Source organism: Euwallacea similis, chromosome 6 (genome assembly GCF_039881205.1).
Source record: "Euwallacea similis isolate ESF13 chromosome 6, ESF131.1, whole genome shotgun sequence".
NCBI classification, from domain to species: Eukaryota; Metazoa; Arthropoda; class Insecta; order Coleoptera; family Curculionidae; genus Euwallacea; species Euwallacea similis.
The window spans coordinates 832,513-858,018 of NC_089614.1; the positions used below are offsets into that span (position 1 = coordinate 832,513).

General features: G+C 34.9%; 1 protein-coding gene and 1 long non-coding RNA gene across 3 annotated transcripts in view; both read left to right on the forward strand.

The window, feature by feature from the left end:
• Nucleotides 1-23,418, forward strand: part of pns (pinstripe) — a 30,604-nt gene extending 7,186 nt beyond the window's left edge. Inside the window, exons 12-16 of one of the 2 annotated variants that reach the window (XM_066390855.1) lie at nt 15,539-16,154; nt 16,268-16,470; nt 16,822-17,001; nt 17,116-17,311; nt 21,481-23,418. In XM_066390855.1, the coding sequence (XP_066246952.1) occupies nt 15,539-16,154; nt 16,268-16,470; nt 16,822-17,001; nt 17,116-17,311; nt 21,481-21,679 (1,394 nt within the window). In that variant the 3' untranslated portion in view covers nt 21,680-23,418. Of the gene's footprint in view, nt 1-15,538; nt 16,155-16,267; nt 16,527-16,821; nt 17,002-17,115; nt 17,312-21,480 lie in introns of those variants that run through there. The other variant, XR_010752177.1, reaches the window with a different exon arrangement.
• LOC136409432 (uncharacterized) lies at nt 9,785-10,611 on the forward strand. Its single transcript, XR_010752178.1, has 3 exons — nt 9,785-10,104; nt 10,167-10,265; nt 10,492-10,611. It is a non-coding gene; the product is annotated as an uncharacterized lncRNA (long non-coding RNA).
• Nucleotides 23,419-25,506: the final 2,088 nt, after the last annotated feature.

The window sequence follows — 25,506 nt, forward strand, 5'->3', positions numbered from 1 at the left end:
GCGCATGTATCCAGCAGATACATGCCTCAGTTTTTTGGGAATTTTTAAGAAACTATTGATACTATAATATTGTAATTTGAAGTATTCCTTAGGTAGAGGGTTCTCTTTATGTTTCTAAAATTCTGACAATTTACAGCCACTCATAAAGTTTTTATTGTCAAAAACAGGCGCCAGTGTTTGGCTGCGTACCTGATGGATACAGCACGACCATTTGTGTTACATTATTTCACCTCACTTGCATTTTAGTTTTTTCGAAAGAATACTACGTTCGGTTATTATATATTCGCATTGATTTTATATATTTATAATTTTTCTATAAAAATGAGTCGAAAAGTATACGATTTCAGTAAAATTGATGATGTGGAAGAACTAAATCGTGTAAGTTTTCTTGATTGTGAAGTTAGTAATAACATTACTGAAGAAGATTTCCTTGAGTTTGACGATTTCGATGTAGAAAATGTCGTAGAAACTAGATCGGGAAATTCTGACACAGAACATGAAGTCAGATAAGAAGAAAATTTGGATTATCAAGACAGTGGTGAATTTTTTATTGGTAAGGATGGGTCTAAATGGAGTAAATTGCCCCCCAAGATCTTCCCGAGCAAAACCACATAATATTCTTATGAAATTACCTGGAGTGGTTGGTGAGATGACAAAACACGCAAAGACGGTAGTGGAATGTTGGAATCTTTTTATGTGTGTTGAAATTTTAACTATGTTGGTGCAATACACAAATCAGTACATAGAGTTTATAAAATCAAAATAACAAAGAGAGAGAAACTGTTTACCCACCGATATAGTTGAAATGAAGGTATTTTTGGGGCTCGTCTACATTGCTGGAGTATTTCGCGGTGGTCATCGAAATTTAGATGACTTTTAAGTGCCCAATAGTTTAGGAGTAGATGTTTTCCGAATGGCTATGTCTGAAAAACGATGCCGATTTTTACTAAGATGCCTAAAATTTGATAACAAACAGTCAAGAGAAGAACGACGTAAGAATGATAAATTAGCGGCAGTTAGAGATCTTTTTACAAAATTTATTTCTAATTGTAAAATGAGTTATCATCTTAGGCAAAATGTAGCAATTGATGAAATGTTGCCAGCATTTTAAGGACGTTGTGGCTTTAGACAGTATATTCCATCAAAACCAAGCAAATATGGAATAAAAAATTTTTCCCTATGCGACGCGAAACTATTTTATGTATCTAATATGGAAATTTATTGTGGTCAGCAGCCCGAAGGACTTTATAGACAGAGCAATTCTTCCGCTGATCTTACGTATCTATCTTACGTAGGTACCGTCAGAAAGAATAAAAGAGAAATTCCAACACAATTTGTTTCACCCGCCTCGCGTAACCAATATGATAGCCTTTTTGGTTATACAAGGAATGAAACCTTAGTATCATATGTTCCGAAAAATGGAAAAACTGTAGTTCTTCTATCAAGTATGCATATTGGCTCCAGCGAAGTTGGAAATAACATTGAGAAAAAGCTTGAAATAACTGAATTGTACAATGCAACAAAATCAGGCATCGATGTGGCCGATAAGCTTTGTGCGACATATAATGTTAACAGATCTACAAGAAGATGGCCTACGGTGATATTTTACCAAATAGTAAGTATAGCTGGAATCAATTCATGAATAATTTTTTTGACCAACAAAAACGAATTTTGTTCATGACGAGAATATCTCAAAACATTGGGCCTAACTTTATTAGAGGATCAACTGAAAAGACGAGCATAGTTGACCAATTTACTAAGGGAACTTCAAGTAATGTTGGTGCAATATAAACAGCATGAAAATCTATCGGAAGCTTCGACTTCGGCGACAGAAAACGAAAAAAGAAAGAGATGTGACCCATGTTATATAAATAAAAAACATTAATTTTCGAAATATTCATGTCAAAAATGTGGTAAAACCCTATGTCTTAAGAAACACGTCATAACGATTTGTGAAAAGTGTTTAGATCCACAAAGTGCAGAAGATTCGGATTAAGATTTAAACATTGTTAATTTCGTTTTGTATAAATATTTTTTATTATATTTTTACATTATAAATTTTGTTTATTAGCTATTATGTTAAATTAAATATAAACCTAACATATTAAGTTCTTATAATTATAAAAAAAATGTTAATAAAAAAACACCCCGTAAATTGTCCTATGTATCTGATAGATACAATGCTACCAACTTCGTTATATGTATAAAACCGCGCGCCTAAGCGAAGGTTAAAATGTATCATATGGAAAATGAACAGTCAGCAATTGTCGAAAGATTTAACAAAACAATGAACGAAAAATTAAAAATTCAATTTGAGATTCGTCAAAATTTTAAATGGATTGATACTTTACCAAAACTGTTCATGGAATATAACTATACAAATGTACACAGCACAATCGGTATGAAACCATCCGAAATTAAAAAAAGTAACGAAGCAGATATTCTGCTTCGATTGAGCACAAGGAGTGTTACTTTCTATAAACCTAAATATAAGGTAGGAGATCGCGTACGAATAACTAGTTACAAGAGTATGTTCGCGAATAAATATAAAAATAATTGGTCAAAAGGAGTATTTGTTATAAATAAAGTCCAGCACACTAACCCTACCACATATAAAATTAAAGACTTAGATAAAGAAAAAATTATTGGTTCGTTTTATAATTACGAGTTACAACCAACAAAATTTTGAGAAAAAAATATTTTATTAATAAAATATGAACGAAAATCACTTAAATGACATTACAGCTTCGGCACCATCCGAAAAAAATATTTTGTATTGTGAACCATTCCATTTCCGGAATTCGACTCTACCAATTACAAAATTAATCGAATAATGAATCAATACCAGTACCTTGATGGCGAAAGAAAGGATAGAAATCGTATGAAAAAGAAATATCGTAAAATATCGGCAGGAACTTTTAGTATAGAATGTGTAATTACACTTTCAGAACTTGGAGTTATGATTGCATCTTTTGCAGTTCCAATTCTAATTCCATTCAGTATATCAATTTCTATTAGATTAACAACATTTATGGCGGTTCTGCGAAGTTCTAGTGGAATAATTACGAAAAAAATAAATAAGTACGCTGCAATTGGGTTGTTAACAAAAAGTAAACTTGATTCAATAGAAGAAAGATTCTACAAAGCCATTAGGGACGGAAAAATCACCGATAAAGAGTTCAATGACATTGAACAGGAAATCAAAAATGAAGACATTAATCTTAAATGAACACAATAAGAATAAAAAGGAGCCAGCAAAAATTAGTAAGGAAAGTAGAAGGGCATTAATTGAGAAAGGGAAGACAATCGGAAAAGCAGAAACATTGGAAAGTTTTAGGAAGGAATTAACTAAATAGATTCAAAGACGCTTCGCCATTTTTTAAAAGACTCTTTATTTATCTCTTAAAAAATAATATTTAAAATATCTTTACATAAATAAAGAACAATATAAGTAAACAAATGTTTTCAAAATATTCTCAAGGTGTGATTAAAGCTGAATATAAAAATGTACATCCTGTTTCAATGCTAAATGTAAATAGCGTAAACAAGAAAACTTTATTTCAAATCGATACCGGTGATAATTTCTGTACTTCTGATTTCCAGTACTGTATCACTGGAGTATATAAATATCAGGACGATACTAAAAATTATGGTCCAAATTCAAATGTCAAACTAGTTGACAATTTTGTTGGATACCTTTTTTCTCATGTCGAAGTAAAGAAACATAATAAACTGTTAGACGAGGTAGAGTTCCCCGGAATTGTAGGAACAGTTAAAGGAGCTGTATCGTTTTTTTGGTGCTCAAATCGCAGGTGAAAATTAAAAAAATGTAATTACTACAAATGGATGTCTTTTAAATTCAGGTTTTATCTCGAGATTCGATGGTGAAGGAAATTTTTCAGTTGTTGGCAAATTGGGGGATTTAGTTTTGGGATTTTTTTCAGACGTGAATATTACTATCTATAAAGGTGGTTTTGAAATAATATTTATGAGAAATAATGACAACGAAATGTTATACAGGTGGAAAAGTAAAAAAGGCCGATGGTACATACCTCATCCAGGAAAAATTATAATTACGGAATTTTTACTAAGAGTACGATGATAACGCTGAAGTTGAAATTATCAATCAATTGACTACAGGTCCTTACCAATACGCATTTAAAAATTGGCAATGTATACAGCACAAAAATACATCAGGAAAAACACTACATTTAGATATCACGAACATTTATAGAAATGTAGATAATCCGGTATTTGCATTCGTAGCTTTCCAAACAGATAGGACTAACGATCAATTAAAAAATAAAAATTTGTTTGATCATGCAAACGTAAAAAATCTTTACTTTGAAATTAACAGTAAGCGTTATCCGGAAAAAATTCTCGACTTAGATTTCAAAAATGAAAAATACGCTATAGCTTATGATATGTATAGTAATAATGTCAAAAAAGTGTTTGGACTTGGTAATACAATTCCTCTCTATATACCTGCTTTATTCAACAATAGCCACACAATTTACTGTGTAGAATTTGTCTCGCCAGCCTGTCAATATCTCTGGTTTCAAAAACAAAATTATTCTTTATGTGGTTTTTAATAAAACTGTCACTGCTCCAACGGGAGCCTCAGAAGGAACGATATGTTACGTAACTGTTGTTTTAAATGTAAGTTTTCATCACGATAAATCACAAAAAAATACTCTAAAAGAGGAAATTTAATGTTTTAAAGTGAATTTAATCTGTTATATTACTGTTACACTTACGTTACACGATTATATTGTCAGTGTTCTGGTAATCTTATACGTATACAATTTTTATTTTAATATTAATAAATAAATATTAAAATGAATCCTGAACAGAAATTAGAAATTTACGAACTAGTCGAGTACGAAAAGTGTTCTATAACAGAAATAGGACGTAAGTATAACACTTCTAGAGCGAATCTGTTGCGAATTTATAAACAAATTAAATTGTTATACGAATATATGATGAATAAACATGGACTAAAAGATCCTGTAACCAAATTGAAAGAGGAACTTGAAAACGTTACTACTCAAATGCAACAAATGCGTATTGCTACTGAAGCGCAAACAAAATGAGATGATAATGATACTGTAATTAAAAGTAACAAAGAGGTGACAAAAAGTGAATCGAAACATTCGAATAATAATCATCAATCAGTGAAATATGAATCTAAATTGTGTAACGCTATACGGACCAAAAGCCCTAATGGAACGCTTTGCCTCCCTATAAAAGAAAATGAACACGCACCTGACAAATTTATACACAATTAAATGATAAATATCAAAATGGTAATTTAACCAAAAAACAAATTGACGAAATAATTAAAAATTTAAAAACCAAACCACAAATATGCTTGTATGTAACTAAACATCAAATATGTACAATAAAAGGCAGATCAAAAAATTTTAAATGTTGTATTCATAGTTAATTTACCTATAAAGAAATTATTTTAAAAATAGTTGGATCTTTTTAAAATAAAGATCTGTACAAATTTAAACAGCGAGCGCCATCTATGAAAGAAACTATCAAGCTATGTTTAGATCTCGTGAACTGTTGTTTTTCTTCATTCCAATATTTCCACGCGATTGATTGCGCGCACGCCTTAAACAGTGAATCGAGGGTTGTGTTATCTTTGAACCCCAGAAATATCACACAGATCAAGATGGCCAGGCGGTATCATGTTTCGATAAAGTGTTGTTATAGTCACGTTTTCGAATCAGATACATTAATTCAAGAAGTTAATGAAGTTAACGAAATCCGAATTATACCGTGGCCAACGTGTCCACAAATTTTCAGCGTGCCAATCCAAAATGTGGAAACAATTTTTAATTTACCTTCCGCTGCAGCCATACGATTATTTTTTATTGTGGCATCTATAATATGCATTCACGTGTGCCGTGGCGTGTACACGGATATAATTTTCGGCTCACTAGCATCAAAAGCCTCCTTTTGTAGGATGCTAGGACTAAACAGGTAAAATATGAACTATAATTAGAATATAACAGTTGTTAACAAGATGTTAACTATATAATATAAGTTAATATTCTGTAAGTCCTTATAAATAACTTATTTTTGATAAAGATGTAGAAAGTCATATCTGTAGCTTCACTTTTTTGTTCCAACCTTCTATACTTGAACCCTTATTGGTTCTTAGCTAAACTGTATATTAGAACTAAAAATTTCTTTTATATTCTTGCAGAAGTGGTGAAGATTCCGGCATGTCATCCGACATGTCGTCGAACTCACCAAGCCCACCAGCTAATTGAGTAAAGAAAAATTATACAGGGTGGTCATTTAGTGTAGTCTTGAAAGATTACGGGTAAATAATTTAATATTTTGAATTTCTTTTTTTTGTGTTGTATAGAACTCGATTATGGGTTCATTCTAAAATTGTTTTTGTTTTATACAGGGTGTTCTAAATATGTGAAAAATATCAAAGTTATGTTTTTTTAAATAGAACACCCCATGTTTTATTACTTGAAATAAGAGATAAACATATGACTAATCAAAAATTGTTACACCTTCCTATACCTAAATGTACAGGTTTTATTCGAAAAATAAGATTTAAGAAAAGGTAGCAAATTTTATTACTTTTTATATCAGTTGCTATGGTTACCTCCAAAATGGCAACATATTTACAATTTCCTTTATCTAAGTCGATGTCAAAACTTGATTAATGATTATTTTTTATTTACAGGTATGTATTTTAACTTTAATTATAGCTTTGCTACATTTTTTTAAAATTTTAGTATAACATTAAAATGAATTTTCCTATGAACGAAATGGTAGATATGATTTATACTTTGGGTAGAGCAGAGGAAAATCCTTTGCTTGCCTCAAGACTTTAAGCTGAACGATTTCCTGATCGACGACACCCAACTCAAAAATCATTTTTGAAATTATATCAAAGATTCAATGAAACTGGCTCTCTCGCCTATAAAAAAAAATGAAGGAAACAAAACCGTAAATAATGAAGAAAATAACTTTCAAGTTCTCGCACATGTGATTGAAGACCCCAACGCCAGCCAAAGAAAAATTTGCAAGGAATTTGGAATATTCAAAACATCAGTTCACAATATTTTGAAAAAAAATAAATTTCATTCTTATCACTACCAATTGCATCAAGAACTCGATGCAAGAGATTTTGCAAAACGCAGAGAATTTGCTGAATGGGGTGTGAACAAATACAATCAAAATAACAATTTTTTCAAGACGGTTTTGTTCACCGATGAGGCTACATTTCACAAAACTGGTATTATCAATCGTCACAATTTTCATTACTATGATAATGTAATTCCTTATCTAATAAGATCATTAGACAATCAGCATCGTTGGTCCCTCAATGTATGGGCGGGAATACTTGGAACACATTTAATTGGATCACATTTTTTTAATGAAAATCTGACGGGAATGATGTATAGACATTTTTTAGAACATGAAATGCCAGATTTGTTGGAAACCATACCTTTAAACATTATTCGTTCCATATGGTTCCAACATGATGGAGCTCTTTCTCATTATAGTGGTATTGTGAGGACTTTCCTAAATCAAGAATATCCAAATAAATGGATTAGTCAAGGAGGAGCTGTATCCTGCACCTAAACGTCTTCCTCCCACTCGTCATATGTTGTGCAAATTAACTTTTTTGGGGAAAAAAAAAAAAAAATTCGGAATAAAATTCTTTAATTTTCCCCAGGTAGGTACCTGGGGATTTGAGAAGGTTTTTGATGTCTTTGCTTAAGAGTTTTTCCAATGGTTTGGGTGAGACAAAAAGATTAGTGCAGTGAGTTTTTAGCGGTGATTAGGGGTTAGGTAGGTACCTTGAGATTTAGAAAATTTGAGTTGGTAAAGGTGGTATTTTGGGATGTGGGGTATAACAGCCCACCTACTACTGACGTTGACAGAATTGCTCCAGTTATCTTAATTTTTGCACTACAGGGCATTTTTGAAAATGTTGTATTTTGGACCTCCCTCTATAGTTTGAATATGCAATGCTCCAAAAAAACAATCGACTGGCTCGCTGGGTATGCTCCTGGAAATTCTCGATTAAATCTAACTGGTCCAGCAGGTGTATAATTGTTTTAATAAACCGTAAAAATTTTATTCAAATAGGTAAATGCGTTTCTAAACTATAAATAAAAAACTTTTTTAAACTTTTTCTTAACATCCTGTATCTCGAAAACAAAGAACTTGAAGATCCATATTCATATGAACTTTTTTAATTATTTTGGTCAGAGGAATCTCCCCTAGACATTTGTCGCCACAACTCTGAAATACCCTGTATATATTTTATATATCTATCGTAGGTTTCTTTTTATGGAGGTATTTAAAAAACGGGATTTATCGAAGATAACACGAAAATATGGATGGTTTACGTATTGCTATAGAGGTAGCTTTGCAATACCCAGAAAGACACCCGGTAATAGTTTTCAACGCCTTAAACAGAATATCCAAACTATATGAAAAAATGTTTGGATATAAACGAAGACGTGAACGGAAATCAGTTTGAACGTTTTCTTAAATTTACATCATTATGCAGTTAAAAAAAATGGCAAATTTGTTTTTGTTAATAATATATTTGTAGGATCCGCTCGTCAGATCGCTCTAACTCTTCTAAATGTAATTATTACTGTCTGACCAAATCGAGACACCAACGGGAAAGTCCGAATATTTGTTAGATAGTATTAGTTAAATTAGGGTTGAGGAACCGAGGGGGATTAAAAAGTGAGGTACCTCGATGTTACGCCCATGCGTATCGTACCTGAGTTCGAGTGATTCTCGGCTGTTGCTGGGTTCTCCCAGTAACCTCCTAGAATCTGTGTCACGGAAAAAACCCAAAAAGCGAACATCTCTTTGTTTGAACCAAGGAAGAAGGGCCTGAGGATGGTTGCTAAGGGCTCAAACAAAGGATGGTTCGTGGTGCTGGCTCGCAGCAGCCAGATGTTGTAACGGTCGCTGGCCTCTACTCGAGGTACGACACTGGTTTATTACCCCCAGGTTTAATATTTAAGATTTGTGACAAGGAGAATCGCGCTCTTTTGATATCCGGAGTGAACGACGAACTAAGTGACGCGAGTTTTTACTAATTAAGTTACCATTTAAGCTTCGTATTGTACCCTATCCCAATTATACATAAACCCTAGACAACCGAATAAAAGAAAAACCCACATATTTATGTTATAAAAATAAGATTATATGTTGAGTCCTTTCATAATGTATACTGTTAGTTAGATTTTGACTGTTAATATAATTATTAACAATTATAATTGTCACTAATTATTTTTCTTTAAATATGGTTGCCTCTAGTCACTATTCTAGCAGGTAGTGTCAATTTGTGACATTATTCTTTGAAATAACCATATCGAGTTTTGTATTTTTGAAATGAGAAGAATTAGGGGAATTAGAATAGGTATATATATATATACAGGGTGTCCCATTAAAACATAAGTTCGGTTCCTATCTCGAAAAGTATGAGTTACAAATAAATTCTGAATATGCCACTGGATTTTACGTAAAAATCTCTATCCGACACTGTTTTTATATTTTCAATAACTTTAAGCATATTCAAACTATAGGGGGAGGCCCAAAATACAACATTTTCAAAAATGCCCTGTAGTGCAAAAATGAAAAAAGCTATCAAGCTATATCTGGGAGATCTCGTGAACTGTTGTTTTTCTTCATTCCAATATTTCCACGCGATTGATGCGCGCATGCCTTAAACAGTGAATCGAGGGTTGTGTTATCTTTGAACCCCAGAAATATCACACAGATCAAGATGGTCAGGCAATATCGTGTGTCGATAAATTGTTTTAGTAATCATATTTTTGAGGCTGATATTTCAGTTCAAGAAATTAATAATACTAATGTAATCCTAGTTGCACCCTGGCCACAATGCGGAGCTGGTTTTTTTATCCCTTCGGAAAATATAGAAACAAATTTAAATTTACCTATTGCCGTAGCCATGAGATTCATTTTTATAGAACCATGCATAGCATGCGTTCGCGGGTGCCGTGGTCTGTATATGGACGTTACTTTCGGCTTGGCAGCTTCAAAAGCTTCGTTTTGTCGAATGCTAGGAATAAACAGGTAAAATATGAACTATAATTACATGGCGCCGCTGCAATAAGAGTGATTTTGATTGAACAAAGCATTGCGTGCATTGACGGATGCTTTGGCCTATACGTGGATGTCGTTTTCGGGTCACCAGCATCCAAAGCTGCATTTTGCCGGATCCTCAGAACAAACAGGTAAAATATGAACTATAATTAGAATATAACAGTTGTTAACAAGATGTTAACTATATAATATAAGTTAATATTCTGTAAGTCCTTATAAATAACTTATTTTTGATAAAGATGCAGAAAGTCATATCTGTAGCTTCACTTTTTTGTTCCAACCTTCTATACTTGAACCCTTATTGGTTCTTAGCCAAACTGTATATTACAACCAAAAATTTCTTTTACATTCTTGCAGCAGTAGTAAAGATTCTGGCATGTCATCTGACTCACCAAGCCCACCCCACATAACAAACAAAACCCACCAGCTAACTGACCAGAGAAAAATTGTACAAATGTAATAAAAAAATTTATAAAGAGAATCAAATATTTTTTTATTTTTTAACAAAAGATGCACCTAAATGTCTTCCTCCCACTCGTCATATGTTGAGCAAAGAACTTTTGGGGAAAAAAAATATTTCGGAATAAATTTCTGTAATTTTCCACGGATAGGTACCTGGGAATTTAGAAAATTTAAGTTGATAAATGTGGTATTTTGGGGTGTGGGGTATAACAGCCCATCTACTACTGACGTTGACAGAATTGATCCAGCTGTCTTAATTTTTGCACTACAGGGCAATTATATCAACCTCATCATTAGTTTGACTAAAAAGTGACACAGGTTCGCGAAAACCGCATCCCTCTATCTTTGCTAATAACTGAGATATCCCAAGATATCAACGAAAATGGGACACACCCTTCGTAACGCAATGCACTATCGGCCACAAAAGTGATCTACCATGCTAAGGTTCAAAATCGCTTGACGCGTATTCCGAGCGAAGGCACCTTATCAGTTCACAAAAAATGACCCACAGACACGTTGTGTTGAGCGAATAAATTTAAAATTTTACATCGAATACCAAATTTGCTAGAATATTTTCAGGACGATAATTTCAAATAAATCAATTCGGCTAATAATTTCCTACCTTTCATTTAACAATCAATTGATTTCTATGTCGCAAAAGTTCTTTAGACAAAAGATGACATAAACAGCGTTTTTCGTATTGCGTACGTTAAAAGGGAAAATTTCAAGACACATTTTTTTCAGAAATACAGTACGATCGAGAGAAAATAAACTTAAGATTTATATAAATAAATGACAAAATTAAAAATAAACAATTCTAATAGCGGGTTACTCCCCCATTGGCGTCGATGACGTCTTGTAGCCTCCGGCCCATTGAACCCACAAGGTTTTGACATAAGGGTAAACCTCTAATCGCATTCCAGATTTGGTTGCAATGTACCACCAAATCTTCGGTAGTACGTTCATTATTATTGTGCCACCTTTGAACCATTAGGCCCCATAAATTTTCTATAGAATTTAGGTCTGGTGAATATGCAGGCCAGGGAAGATTATTTATGTCTGGATGCTCGTGATACCGGTCCCTCACGATGTTTGCGCGATGTATCCTACAGTTGTCATCAACTTAATTGATGACGGGCATTTCTGCCACAGGATACAAAGTACCAACAGAAAGAAACATAACTTCGTCGAGCATCCGAACATACTCAATAGAATTCGCCCTTGTTTCAAAACTTACCAGTTCGCCGGGATCATCAGCAGACATCCACCCATAGAAGTTAACCCGTATTCGGCCGGACCTTCTGTTCGATACAATATGGCGTTAATCGTACTGAGTATTATGAGGTCTCCATAAATGTAGCCTGCCGTTTTCGCTTGATAAAAAAGTTTTTTCGTCAGCAAAAATAGCATTTGCCCGATCAAAATTTAAATACTCTTGGGCAAATGCTAAGCGGGCCTGTTTATGTTTGTTGAAATTATGATGCGACACTGCTTGTAGTTTGAATGTTTTGTTTCTGCTTGCCTTTTGTTCATGTAGCAAGAATCTAGCGATTTTCTGGGTTGTTTCTGAGGGCCATATGCGAACTCATCTGGCAATCCTTTATTAATGATGTCAGACTGGGGTAGTTCTTGGTGAAAGTTCTTTCTTGTTGCTTGCACATGTGTTTTGTCTAATTTCTAAGAACCTTAGTTAACAGGTCAATTGTATTGGCCTGGTTTTTAGTAAGTTAGTTCATTTTTTTCACTCGTACCATAAAGATCAACTCAATAAAATTCTCACTACTCTGTAGAAGTGTATGTTTCTCGTTCTCTACGGAGACTTAAAATACCTCAACAATGTTGCTCTGTCAGGGCAAGTTTCGTTGCTGGTCGTCGATTATGAAGAGTTCTTCGGATGATCTCCATACTTACATCCCAATGTACAGCGTACTGGGATGTTCATCGAAAACCACATTTCCGAAAATCGGCGACCCTGTTCCTGCCACTGGTCGACCGATAACTTGGGGGTCTACCAGGCCTGGGTCGCTGGTCTACGTGACCCTCGACCCCATGACGGGTGATCCAGCGACGGACGGTCTCCCTCTGAAACGAGATTAAAACTGCATGGGCACAAAAAATTTTAAAAACCTCTGAAATTTGAGTTTCTGAACAGTAATTCTTCCTATACATGTAGGTTTTTCTAACGTTGTCTAGGGTTTAAATAATAGGGTTTATTGATATTAACCTAATACACTTTGGATTCTGCTTGCAGATAATAGTTCTGATGAGCCACTCGAAAGAAAGAGGACTCTCTAGATTCGGGGCGCTCTTAAATACTAAAACGAAGGGCAATTAAACAGTGTCTTACCCCGGCTGGAAAGCAATTACCGACTTATAACACCACGTGCGACGTTACAGTGGTACTGATAACACTTGGTCGGTACATTTTCATAGATACCGACAAAGCGCGGCTATCCTTTTCCACAATTACCGACAAAGGGTGGTTAGACGTTAATCATAAAATATCAGAATCGCATGAAGATAACGATTGCGAAACCCTCTTAACTGATGAAAGTACTTCTAACCAGGTTGCGACATATATAAGCGTCCTATAGGGGCACATCGGCCCCCTCACCTTCTCTTTCATGTTAAACTAACAAGCCTAACTTAATTAATAATATTAGCACTATCACTATATACAACTCAAAGATTTCCTGATCGTGCCTCCATTTTGTCGTAAAAATAGAGAAGTTTTTACATACATACAAAAGGGTTAGATCTATCTGACCTAAGAATCCCACATACATATAACACAGCCGACGTCTCATAGACTTTTCGCTCAACTCGAGATGAAATTCTTGCCAGAAGTAACAATATAAACAAAAAAACGTCCCCAAACTTAAGCCAGTGATAAAGTTACCTTAATTAAAAAAAAAACAATGTGATTACTTACCGTAATATTCAATTCACGACTAATTTCGGTAACATTGCACCACCGTTCGTATAAAAGCACTACTATTTTTAATGTTATTGCTCAGATTTGGAGGCATTGCAGTTGAACGATGAACTGAGAAAATACCAAAAAATAAAATTGTCTTATTGAATTGGGCCAGCAATACATGTTCGTGTGCAAAATACTGATGTATATACACAAAAAGAAGGATCCAACAAAAAGTAATTTAGGTAAAGTGTGGCAAAAAAAGTTATCCGACCCATAGTACCGCAAGCGATTTTGATTTGAAACTGGTCGACCACTTTTGTGGTCGATAGTACATTCCCAGAACTGATTTTTTAATGTACAGTCAGTCACAAAAGTCTACATATACCTATAAATTTTACTGTAACTCGTAAATGAAAAAGTTTATATTCTTCGTTTAATTATGTAATTATAGCATTTAATTCACAATACATTATTATAACAATGAAATCAATATACAACCCTCCTTGTTCGAAATATAATTAAAAACTAAAAATATATACTCCACAAAAGTTTACATACATTTGTATTTATTATCAATAAAAATTAATATTTTTTGGCTAATATTTCGTGGGTCCACCATTAACATCAAGGACTGCTTTAAGACGTCTTGGCATTGAAAAGACCAAGTTTTGCGTTACTTCTGGCGGTATTTCTGACCAGGATGTTTCTAACGCTGTCTTTAACGATTCTCTATTGCTAATATTGAATTTTCTTATTCTTCTCTCCAACTCATCCCACAGATGCTCGATAGGGTTCAAGTCCGGCGACTGAGGTGGTGAATTCAATTGTTTTGGGACATTATATAAAATCCATTCTCGCACAACTATAGCTGTATGCTTGGGATCATTATCCTGTTGGAAAATCCATCGATCGCCAAGCCCCAGTTGTCTTACTGACGGAATCAAATTGCCTTGAAGTATATTCAGATAATGTCTGTGATTCATTGTGCCTTCAATAAAAACCAATTTTCCTACCCCAGCCGCCGCCATTGAGCCCCAAACCATTACGCTGCCCCCTCCATGTTTTATCGTTGGCACCAAATTTTTAGGGTTCAGTTCTTGGCTCACTTTTCGCCACACTTTGCCCTTACCATCACATCCGAAAATATTGAACTTACTCTCATCCGTAAATAAAACTGTTTCCCAAAAGTCTAAATCCTTGTTTAAATGTTCATTGGCGAACTCCAGTCTTTTCTTCCTATTTGCCTCGGATATGAATGTTTTTTTTCTCGGAATTCTTCCATGATAGCCATGTGAATGTAATACTCGTCTCACCGTTTCACTATGCACGACTTTCCCGGTGGTACTTTCGATAGCTGCTGCGAGCTTTGGGGCACTTGATTGAGGTTCTGAACTAATTTTTCGTATGAGCACTCGAATATCTCTTTTACTTAGTTTCTTTGAGCGTCCTGATCTTGCTTTATTAAGAATAGTTCCCCGATTTTCATAGTTCCTAACTATGGTTTGGACAGTACTTCAAGGTAAACTTACGATAGTAGCTATTTCTCCGAAGGATTTTTTTTCATTTCGCAATTTAACCACTAAACTTCGGATGGATGCTGAAATTTCTCTTCTCCCCATGATTTTAGCGTTAAGATGTTGGCACGTTCAATACAATATGGCTTTATTTGGATTTATTTCTAACACAAAATGCCCACTTTATGGTTATTTTAGTTCCGGCTAACTGATAAAGGTGCATAAGAAAGGGGAAGACAAACAATAATTCCAAGCGTATGTAGACTTTAGTGGAGTAAAAATTTTTTTATTTAATTATTATCTCGAATTGGAATGTTGGAATAATACTTTTTTTTGTTATGATAATATATTGTCGTAAAGTACTTTTCGTCCATAATTAAACAAAGAAGTTATACTTAATCATTTATTACTTATAACCAATTATGGTTGTATGTAGACTTTTGTGACTATATCAGAGATTAACAGGAGTTAAATATAAACGCTTGGAACTTAGTATATTTATTTTCAGACGTTTCACGGTTAACTACAAGTCTAGAAAGCTGGAACAGCCCCGCAAGCGACCGAACTAAAAGCGACCTTCCCGACTTGCCCAATAGCATATTTTTTGATATAACTAACGTCCAGGCAATGCCGGACGTGAAAACGGGCATTGGATTTGCCAGAGCTTGGGTGCGATTAGCCCTGGAAAAGAAACAACTGTCCAAACATTTACGGGCACTATTACTGGACCAGGGCCTTCTCAAAGAGTTATACAAGCGATCTGCTTTCGTGCGATGTGAAGAGGAAAAGGAGCAATTTTTATACCACTTGCTCTCTCTGAACGCTGTGGATTATTTTTGTTTTACCAGTACATACCCGACGACTGTGATACCTTATAACATCATGATAGTTCCCAATAAGAAAGGAGCCTACACGTCCGCCAATGTATGGGTGGTTTTGTCCGGGACATTGTCAGAAACTCAGAGAATTCAAGTTCCCAAAAATATATACAGTTTCGAGTATAGAAACAGGAATTTGGGAGTTTTGACTACTTTAAGGATTGGACATGATAATTCCGGATTGTATGCAAAGTGGATGGTGGACTATGTGTTGGTGAGGAATGATGTGACAGGACATACCTATAAGTAAGTTTTAAAATCCAAATCTATCCAATTTTTCCCTCATAGTACATTTTTTTCCATATAAACTTTTGTATTTAGAATTTCACTGTATATTTTGTGACTTACATTGTTTTTAGGTTTGCGTGTGGTAGATGGTTAGGTAGAGGCATAGACGACGGTTCAACGGAAAGACTCCTGGTCGGTAATCTCCTGTCCCTGAAAAAAGAAGAGGAGGAGAATAGGCCGACCGGTAGCCTTGGGAGAAGCACACCGAGAACGCGATCTCCAGCCCCCTCACCCCGGTCTGAGCTGAAGGCCTCCGAATTGCAGTACATGTTGGGTTAGTACAGTTTATACGTACAGGAATATACAGAGTCGACACTATTCCCTGGCAAAGTAAGTATTATAACGAGGAACATTACCCTGGTTTTCTATCAGGTGTCGGTTCTGTATAGCTGTGTCGACTAATAGTTTCAAATTTGTTTTCAAACATTCGTAATAACATTTATCTTCTTTCTTCATTTGTGATTTTAACCCCATATTGTACATTTTGATTAACAAAGAAGACATCAAACAAGTTCATCACTATCATTTAACGGAATGAAACATAAACTCTTGGCCGTTAAATAATCATTTAAATTTGAATTCCGTAAATCTTGCCTTTTCACTCCTGTATTTCACGAATGCTTAGGAGACTGCGTTAATAACATTGTCAAATGGAGATACACCAGGAATTCCGAAAGACACACGACCCTTACTGCTCTCTTGTGCAGTGAAGATGGCCTAGTCCAATGTCTCGAGAATGTTTTTCTTTTGGGATTCAAATCAGCGAGGATGTTTGTTGGAAAGAATTATCTATGGGATTATTTTGGTGAGTGAAAGAACGGGATTTATAATTTAGAAAAATATGATAAATGTTTTCTCCATGTAAATGTTGTTTGTGTTAAACTTCAAGTACTTAATAATTTAGCCTTTGATGTATTAGTGCGTGTGAAAGATCAATTCGAGCAAAACCTGATGGATGAACTTTCCGGCAACAAAACCGCCAGTTTGGAACGAAATCACCAAGAAACCGTCGCAGTTTGGAGATGCTACTGTCATCTCATCGATGAGATCAGGCACACAAGCAAAAATTTGGGAAAAGACGGGAAATTCCAGCTGTTTATTTGCTTAGGAGTGCGGTAAGTAATGCATTCAGGGTGTCAATTTGAAAACTTCCTATCCCTATTATCTCAAAATTACTTACAAAACGACAATTAAATGCCCCCCCTCCACTTTCACTCACTACGTCATGAATATGTAGGATCGCGTTCCTTGTAGATACGTGTTACCTCAGACTCTTGTAGATAGGTGTTACTTTTACGTTGGATACAGGTTAGATAGTAGGAATTATCTTTAAGATTGTCATACCCCTGGGGTACGACCCTGGTGGGCATTAGTTGAGGCATGGGAATTTCCCATGCCATGCCTTGTCGGTGTTTGAAATCCCCGCAATAAACCTGGTCGGCATTGGAACTGCCTCTAATATACTTTGTCGGCATTTGAATTGCCCTTGATAGATTTCATTGGCCCTATAATGGCAGTTCCAATTCCTGGTTAAGACGTAACGGTTTGATGCGGCGGGTGGTGCGGATGGCACCTTAACCAGGATACGCCCATGGTTTATCACCATGGGTTTTAGTATTTAAGATCTTGCAGAGCATGTACAAGCTCTCTTTTCTTCTGGATTCGGTTGTCATTGGTAACTCAGAAGTCGCGTCCACGCTCATGAAACTCACGAATTACTTTACATTCTCTTTTGTTCACTTTACATTAATAAACGCATATTTATAGTCCTTTTCCTATCTGTGATTTCATTATAAGATATAAACACCATCCTATATCTACAGTAGTATCAAACCCGATGCTACAAATATACTAATGGAGTACCTGATGAGTCTTTAAAACAAAAGAAAACCCGATTATCCCGATTATTAGCACAGCACACATTAAGAACATCTTATTCATCGCCGCGTTAACATTCGAGTGAATCATCTACGAAGTGATATTGGTACAACCTGCCGTTTGTAAAAATACACCTAATCTGTATTAAACACGATACACGATAAGAAGTAACATGAAATGTTTTCAGATTTGGCAAAATGGGGGAAAAGTTGTGAATTCAAAGCAATACTTTCATTATGCAAGCATATTCCGTTGGAATAAAAATTACATTTTCTATTGCAAATAGAATTTGATTGAAAAAGAAGTTAGGCTTTGCAAGAACAATACTAATTTAGAAACTCATACGTCGCATTGATAACTGATTTGCATATATAATAAAGTCACTACCAATCTTAATATTTTGTCTCAGTCTGTTAAAACTTAATAATTTACAAGGCTATATGATATATTTAATCTAACAAGTTTAATTCTCTCATAAACAATAGCCATAAGCATCATGTCGCGTCTCTGTAGGGACAACTTCTCTACCAAATTGTCTGGAATTCGTAATTTCTCTCGTAACACGTTTATGGATAATGTACTCGACACTTAAAAAATCCTGCAAGCCGTAATAGTGCCTCCTTAAAAACCAAAATTGATAAATAATTTTGGCTAGCTCAAATCAGAGAACGTTGAATTTAATTTCACTAAATTATTAGGTTGTTCGGAAAGTAATTTCGTTTTTTCCCGACAGAGGATTTAATGGTATTTTTTTGCACTTAACCTCACACTTAAGCCATATAATTTTTATATGCTTTGAGAGCTCATATAACAAGGCTTGTGTGTGAAACATTTCAATTAATTCTACGCAGTAGTTTTTGGTTGGTGCCCTTTTAAATATGGAGAGCGATAAGCAGCATTTTCGACATATCCTACTGTTTTACTACAGAAAGGGTAAAAATGCTGTTCAAGCCAGAAAGAAATTGACCGATGTGTATGGAGAAGGTGTGTTGACAGTACGCCAGTGTCAGAACTGGTTCTCTAAATTTCGATCTGGCAATTTTGATGTCGAAGATGCACCACGTTCGGGAAGGCCGGTTGAAGCTGATAAAGACGCCATAAAGGCATTAGTTGATGCGAACCGTCGAATAACAACACGTGAGATCGGATTGAAGTTAAATTTATCGAATTCAACAGTTTATGACCACTTGAAAGGCCTGGGATTATCCTCGAAGCTCGATATATGGGTTCCCCATGTTCTCACAGAGAGAAATCTGTGTCGCCGCATTGACGTCTGCGATTCGCTTCTCAAACGTGACAAAAATGATCCGTTTTTGAAGCGCATCATTACTGGGGACGAAAAATGGGTTGTATACAACAACGTCAAACGCAAGAGGTCATGGAGCAAAAAAAATGAATCGACTCAAACCATTTCCAAAGCCGATATTCACCAAAAAAAGGTGATGCTGTCTGTTTGGTGGGATTTTAAAGGAATCGTTTTTTTTGAGCTTTTACCGGATAACACAACGATTAATTCGGAAGTCTACTGCCAGCAGCTGGACAAACTGAAGGATGCACTTCAACAGAAAAGACCCGAACTAATCAACAGAAAAGGTGTAGTGTTTCACCAAGACAACGCGAGACCTCACACAAGTTTGGTCACTCGCCAAAAGCTTTTACAGCTTGAATGGGACACAATGCCACACCCACCATATTCTCCAGACCTGGCACCATCGGATTATTATTTGTTTCGGTCACTCCAAAATTTTTTAGACGGTAAAACTTTCATCTCAAATGATGAGGTCAAAAACCACCTCGATCAGTTTTTTGCCAGCAAAGACAAAAAATTTTATGAGCGTGGAATTATGCTACTACCAGAAAGATGGCAAAAGGTGTTGGACCAGAACGGCCAATATATAATTTAATAAAGCATTTGTTTATTATACGAAAACTGTCATTCATTTTCACATAAAAAAACGAAATTACTTTCCGAACAACCTGATACAATTAAAAATTTTGAATTTATATTGACCGTAGGTACCAACATTGAGGTCGTGGAACCTCGAAAGGGCACTTTTTGTACCTTCATTTTCGGCACCAAAAAATCGCAAAAATTAGGGACCAAAATGATGCTGTATCTGGGAAACTAAAAAGGATATCACTAAACAATTTTCGTTTCGAGCTAACTCGATGATCAGCTTATCCTGTATTTCGAATATCTTATTTGTCGTACTACCACTGAGCTAAATCATCTAAGAATCGATATCTTTTGCAAAGATACGAATTATAGGACGAATGATAATAACTTTACACTCTTTTTTGCGAGAGAACAGTTCAGCGATCTAGTTATGGAAACGATACGCGAAACGAAATAATACATAACGTGTGTATGCTTAAAGAAAGCCATATAAATAGTAAGAAACATCACTTTGTGGTCATCAAGACAGAAAATGTTATTAAGCGAAGCTTAAAATAGGCTCAATGATCAAACATCGGTCACTTACCGCAAATAATCCTTCTGGAATTATGATCCGCTTGGAGTCTTGTCAAGAAAAACTGTCATTCCGCAGCTACTCAGAAGAGAGATTTCAGTTACTATTTACTTTCGATACAGCACGCACTACACTGCCCGGTTTCACGTCCGCCTATGGCTTTTTTCTTTTCAGTCACCAAAACTTTTACTTCGATTCAATTTGAGCTTCTTCCAAGTATGCTACTCAGCAATCGTACGACTTCGGAAACCCGAATGCAAACGAGATGATGTTCCCGGCATTGTCAAATAAAATCGAATTTTAAACGTGCGATTTTTACCCGTTTTCAATCAGACACAATCCCGTACCGGCATTCATTGCATTTCTCTTTAATTAACCTTCAAGTCTGAACGAATTTTTCCAAATTTTTTGCACATTTTCAACCGAAATTTGATCGTTTTCTCGAGCTACGCAGGAAGACGCCATTAACGCTGACAGCGAAAGTGTTATTCTTTTGTTTCCAGAACCTTCTTAGTTCAAAGCGTCACTTTCGGATGACGTATTATCGCAAAACTACGTGTCGATTTGTTTGTGCTGAAAAATCGACATTCGATCGAGCGGCCCTAAATTAAAAATAATCTTGAAGGTGGCCTGCTCAGGCCATGCATTTGGAAATCTACCATTCGGCAAAAAAATTGATCAAAATCGAGCGTTTCTTGGATAATTTGAAGTCTAGTTGTGCATGTTGTTTTACGTAGAGGAACGCGCCTCAAAAAGAGAAAAAAATTGGCGCCGTATCCAACGAGTTTTTTTGAACAAAAAAAACACCCGATTATTAGTTCATTCCATTGTAAACAAAAATAAACAATTAAAAAAATCATATTCTGCATAGAGCCTACATAGAGATACTTTTCGAGGGCCGAGGAAATTTATTAGATTTTTCGATTTAATTACAGAGAGCATCTACTGCACAGAATGCTAATCCCGATGTCATCCTGCAGAGTCACCCAAGAAATGTACGAAGAAAACTCGTTTCTGCGTAAACGCGCGCTACAAACGTTTCTGACTCAAATATTGGCTCCTCTAGATGAGTTAGATGTAGTCTTGGAAAACTCAGTTACCCATGGCATCACCTCCCCTTCGGCCCACATTTAAGGATAAGAAAAATCGATGTTCTTCCCGTTTTACTTAAAATTTAGAAAGTTCTGTGAATAGTTATTAGGTCTGAAGTGCGAGGGCCTTCACTCACTTTGCTGTGTGCTGTGTTACCGTGTATTTTATCAGTAGAAATTATATTTTTTTATAATCTTTAATTGTGATGAACCAGTGTAGGTTTCTCTAGTCTTGTGGTTGAAGTTTTCCCGGTCCGATATTATATAATTAAGCTAGTAACTCTATTATTTTTTTCGTAGAAAACGCAGTATTCTGTGTATATTTTCGTTCGATAAAAGGTCATTGTTATATTTTTTATTATGGTAATATGTGAGAGTTGTGTTTCCAATTAGTTTTCGATAATTCTTATTTCATGGCTAGTTTTAGTATTTTTCAACATGTGGAATATTTGACACTGAAGCACCGTGCTCAACCACTTCCTAGTACAAATATATCGATTTATTGCGTTGATATTTCTTTACCGCTGAGATTGAATTATTTGATATTCGTATTATTAAGTAGAGATTTTTATTTATCATTTACAACTTATTTTATTATATTAACAAATGTATTTTCCCCTACAAGCTTTAAAAGACACCATTGTTGGGCGTGTTGAATTGAGAAAACGTGAAGTACATTTTCTCCCCTTTTTTTCTAAAGCAGATGAATAACAAGTTAATCATCCTTTGCTGTTTTATCTATAGTTGCCATAGAGATTAACGTCAAATGAAATGTTGAAGTCCTTGAAGTTATGATTCAAGACACATTGCCTCTGTGTGTTTCGGTTTACTACAATTTTATGAAATCTAGTTAAAATTGATAGTGCAAAAAATCGTATATATTTACACCACGGTTGTGAAGTACTCGAGACCCTCACGTCTTAGATCTCTCAGCTTTGCGCGATTCGGGACTTAAATTTCGAGTCATTGTTATGGCCCATAATTTAAGTCCTGCACAACCTTGGTGTTTAACATTCTATTTTACATCATCGCATAGGGTGGATGAGCAAGTATCCATTTATCATTTTAGTTAGGACCGTCCTCATTTTTCTGGAAGCCTGGTCCTCACGTCATGTCTCGCCTTCAGTCTTGTACGAACGATTAACAAGGCTCATACAGAAATACCAAAAACGACGGATACATTATTCAAATATTTACTTCTTAGTCGTTTTCCAGTCAACCGATCTGCCACCTGATTTATGCACAAATCTCTAGGCCAACAGTTTTTTTGCTTTGTCGGGATAGATAACATGAGGTTTTACATCCATACATACATGTTATTTTACTAGTTGATGTAACACGATCGTGAAATAGTGAGGACAAAAAATCATATTTAAACCAGGCTTAACAAAGAAGTTTTATTTCCTGTTTTCATGTACTGTATCTCAAATTGAGCCGAAAACATCTTTGTATCTCTGTCAGAGAATACATGTTTTTAGCGGGACACTTTTGGTATTTATTTAAAAAATAATAAGCTTTAATATCATCGTATTTACCATTTCCTAGTAGAGTAAATGTCAAAATACCTGAAGTTCTTATGTGATCGGTCACCATTATATTTCCGATAAGAGACGGTGAACGGTGTATTGTTTTCCTTTCGTAATCAATTAAATCCTGCAGTTTATATTATATTTGTACCTACTAATAATTTAAGAATCAGAATGAAAAGTTAAACTAGATCTATATTGCTGTAGATATTGTATGTTCGAATATTGACCATTATAAATTGGTATTAAAATTTGACTTTATTTCCTTATATTAACCCCAAGTGATGAGAATCAAACGGAGAGTATGTGGTGGTTTATGGTAAATCACTTTATTATACCATGATTTAAATTAATTAAGGGTATAAATGTCGAGCAGTTATTGTGTATTATTGTTTACCACTGATCTTTATATTTTTATGATTAACTTGTCCTTGTAATAATTATTATAAATTATTTATATTATTGAATAAGATCTAATTAATATTTAGTTATGGAATTATTTGGTTCAGTGTAAATGATTTATTCTTCAGTTGTGACTATAATAAAAACGCAGAAGCCGATAACGAAAGTTGTTGGCGGTGAAATTTCTGCCACCTAAGGTTTATGATTCATTCGGCTAAGAATTCTGGGTGAATAAAGGTGTGCACCATTCTCGTGTATAACAAGTAATAATTAACGGCAGATGTAAGAGTATTGATTTAGAAAATTCCCGCAATGCAAGATCATAGGTGAACTGAAAATTTCGAGAGGAAAACAGACACGGGGTTTTCTTTAATATCGTGCTGGTATTTCGGGGCGTGATGCCGTAGATGATATTTCATCATGAAGGATAATTCATCTAAACACCCCTATCTACACGTCCCCAACAAGCGGATATAATTGTTTATACAGGATTCTGAATTTTTCCTTTTTATTATAATACTTTAATTATCTATTGAAGACATTCAGATTCGTTAATGGGAAAATCAACAAGTTGTTTATTAACCAAAATGACCTTTATGATCGATAATAAAAGTCGATCTAAATTGTAAGAAAACACTGAAGACCGAACTTAAAGGTGTCATCTACTGGGTTATTCTAGTGATTGATAAAATAAATTGCGTAATCATTGACGATCATTCAGAGCATGGAAGATTCTCGAGCGATGCGAGATGGAAACAATGGGACAATGGAAAATCTTGACATTATGGCGAATGAATTTAGCCAAAGATCCTAAATGCAGAGAAGACGAAACGCCGGAACCAGAAGTGGATCGACGAAAGAGGCGAGGAATGAAGAAAGATTACGAACTCACTTTTGAACATAAAGCAAAAGATGTCCAACTTATAGACATGCAATCGTAGATTGCTTAAAAAGTAGAAACAGTCGTGAATCTAATAGTGAACGTGTTTCATCTAGTTCATCTAGTCAAAAATTGCAAAAACAATAAAAGAGATCCGAAAAATAATTCTACTAAATTAAAAGTGTGTAGAGTGTCGATTTCAACGATTTCGAGGGCATTTTCTACTTACATTTTTCTACACAATAAATATTTGACTTACTTATATTCACTACAAGGTACTTAAAAACCCACCCAATTCATTAGCATCATTGAAAGTTTTTTGCACAATAGGTATTAAAAGAAGACTATTTTTCTCGTATCATTTTATTATAAATTGAAAAATATGTATAAATGGTTGCTTTAACTGAAAAATCAATTTCAATTTTTTAAATTGATGTTTGAAACAATATAATTGCAGCAAACCAGGTGATAAACGTACAATAATACTTAACACATCATTTATAACTTATCAACGGTCCGTAAATTTGTCCTGTACATTTGAGGGATGGATATTGCTCATTTTTTGTTTTAGTTTGTTTTGGGAGTGACGCCTCACATACAAATAGGTGTTGTTGGAGTGGTGGAATTGGGAATACACCAGATATCAACCAACCATTAATGTTAAGAAAGAGATTGTAAAAAATATATACGATCAGATATAGATAAATCAATTATTCTAGTGATTTCATAAGTTTTAATATTTCCGCAAAAAAAATTAAAAATTTACGAAGACATAACACGTATAAAATTAGACAAACCATCGAAACGTTAACATTGGTTTTGGTCCGAGCTTTTAGGAGAGGATGAAAGCTGTTCTCAGTTAGTAATAACTAAGAATAGCGTGCAATTCCACCACTCCAACAACCCCTACTTGTCAGAGGGTCGTTATTCCTAAAGAAAATAAAACAGAAAGTATCTAGAAGATACATTTCATTTAGCCCTTTATGTCCCTCTGGTAGTCCCAAGCCACTGGATTTTACGTAAAAATCTCTATCCGACACTGTTTTTATATTTTCAATAGCT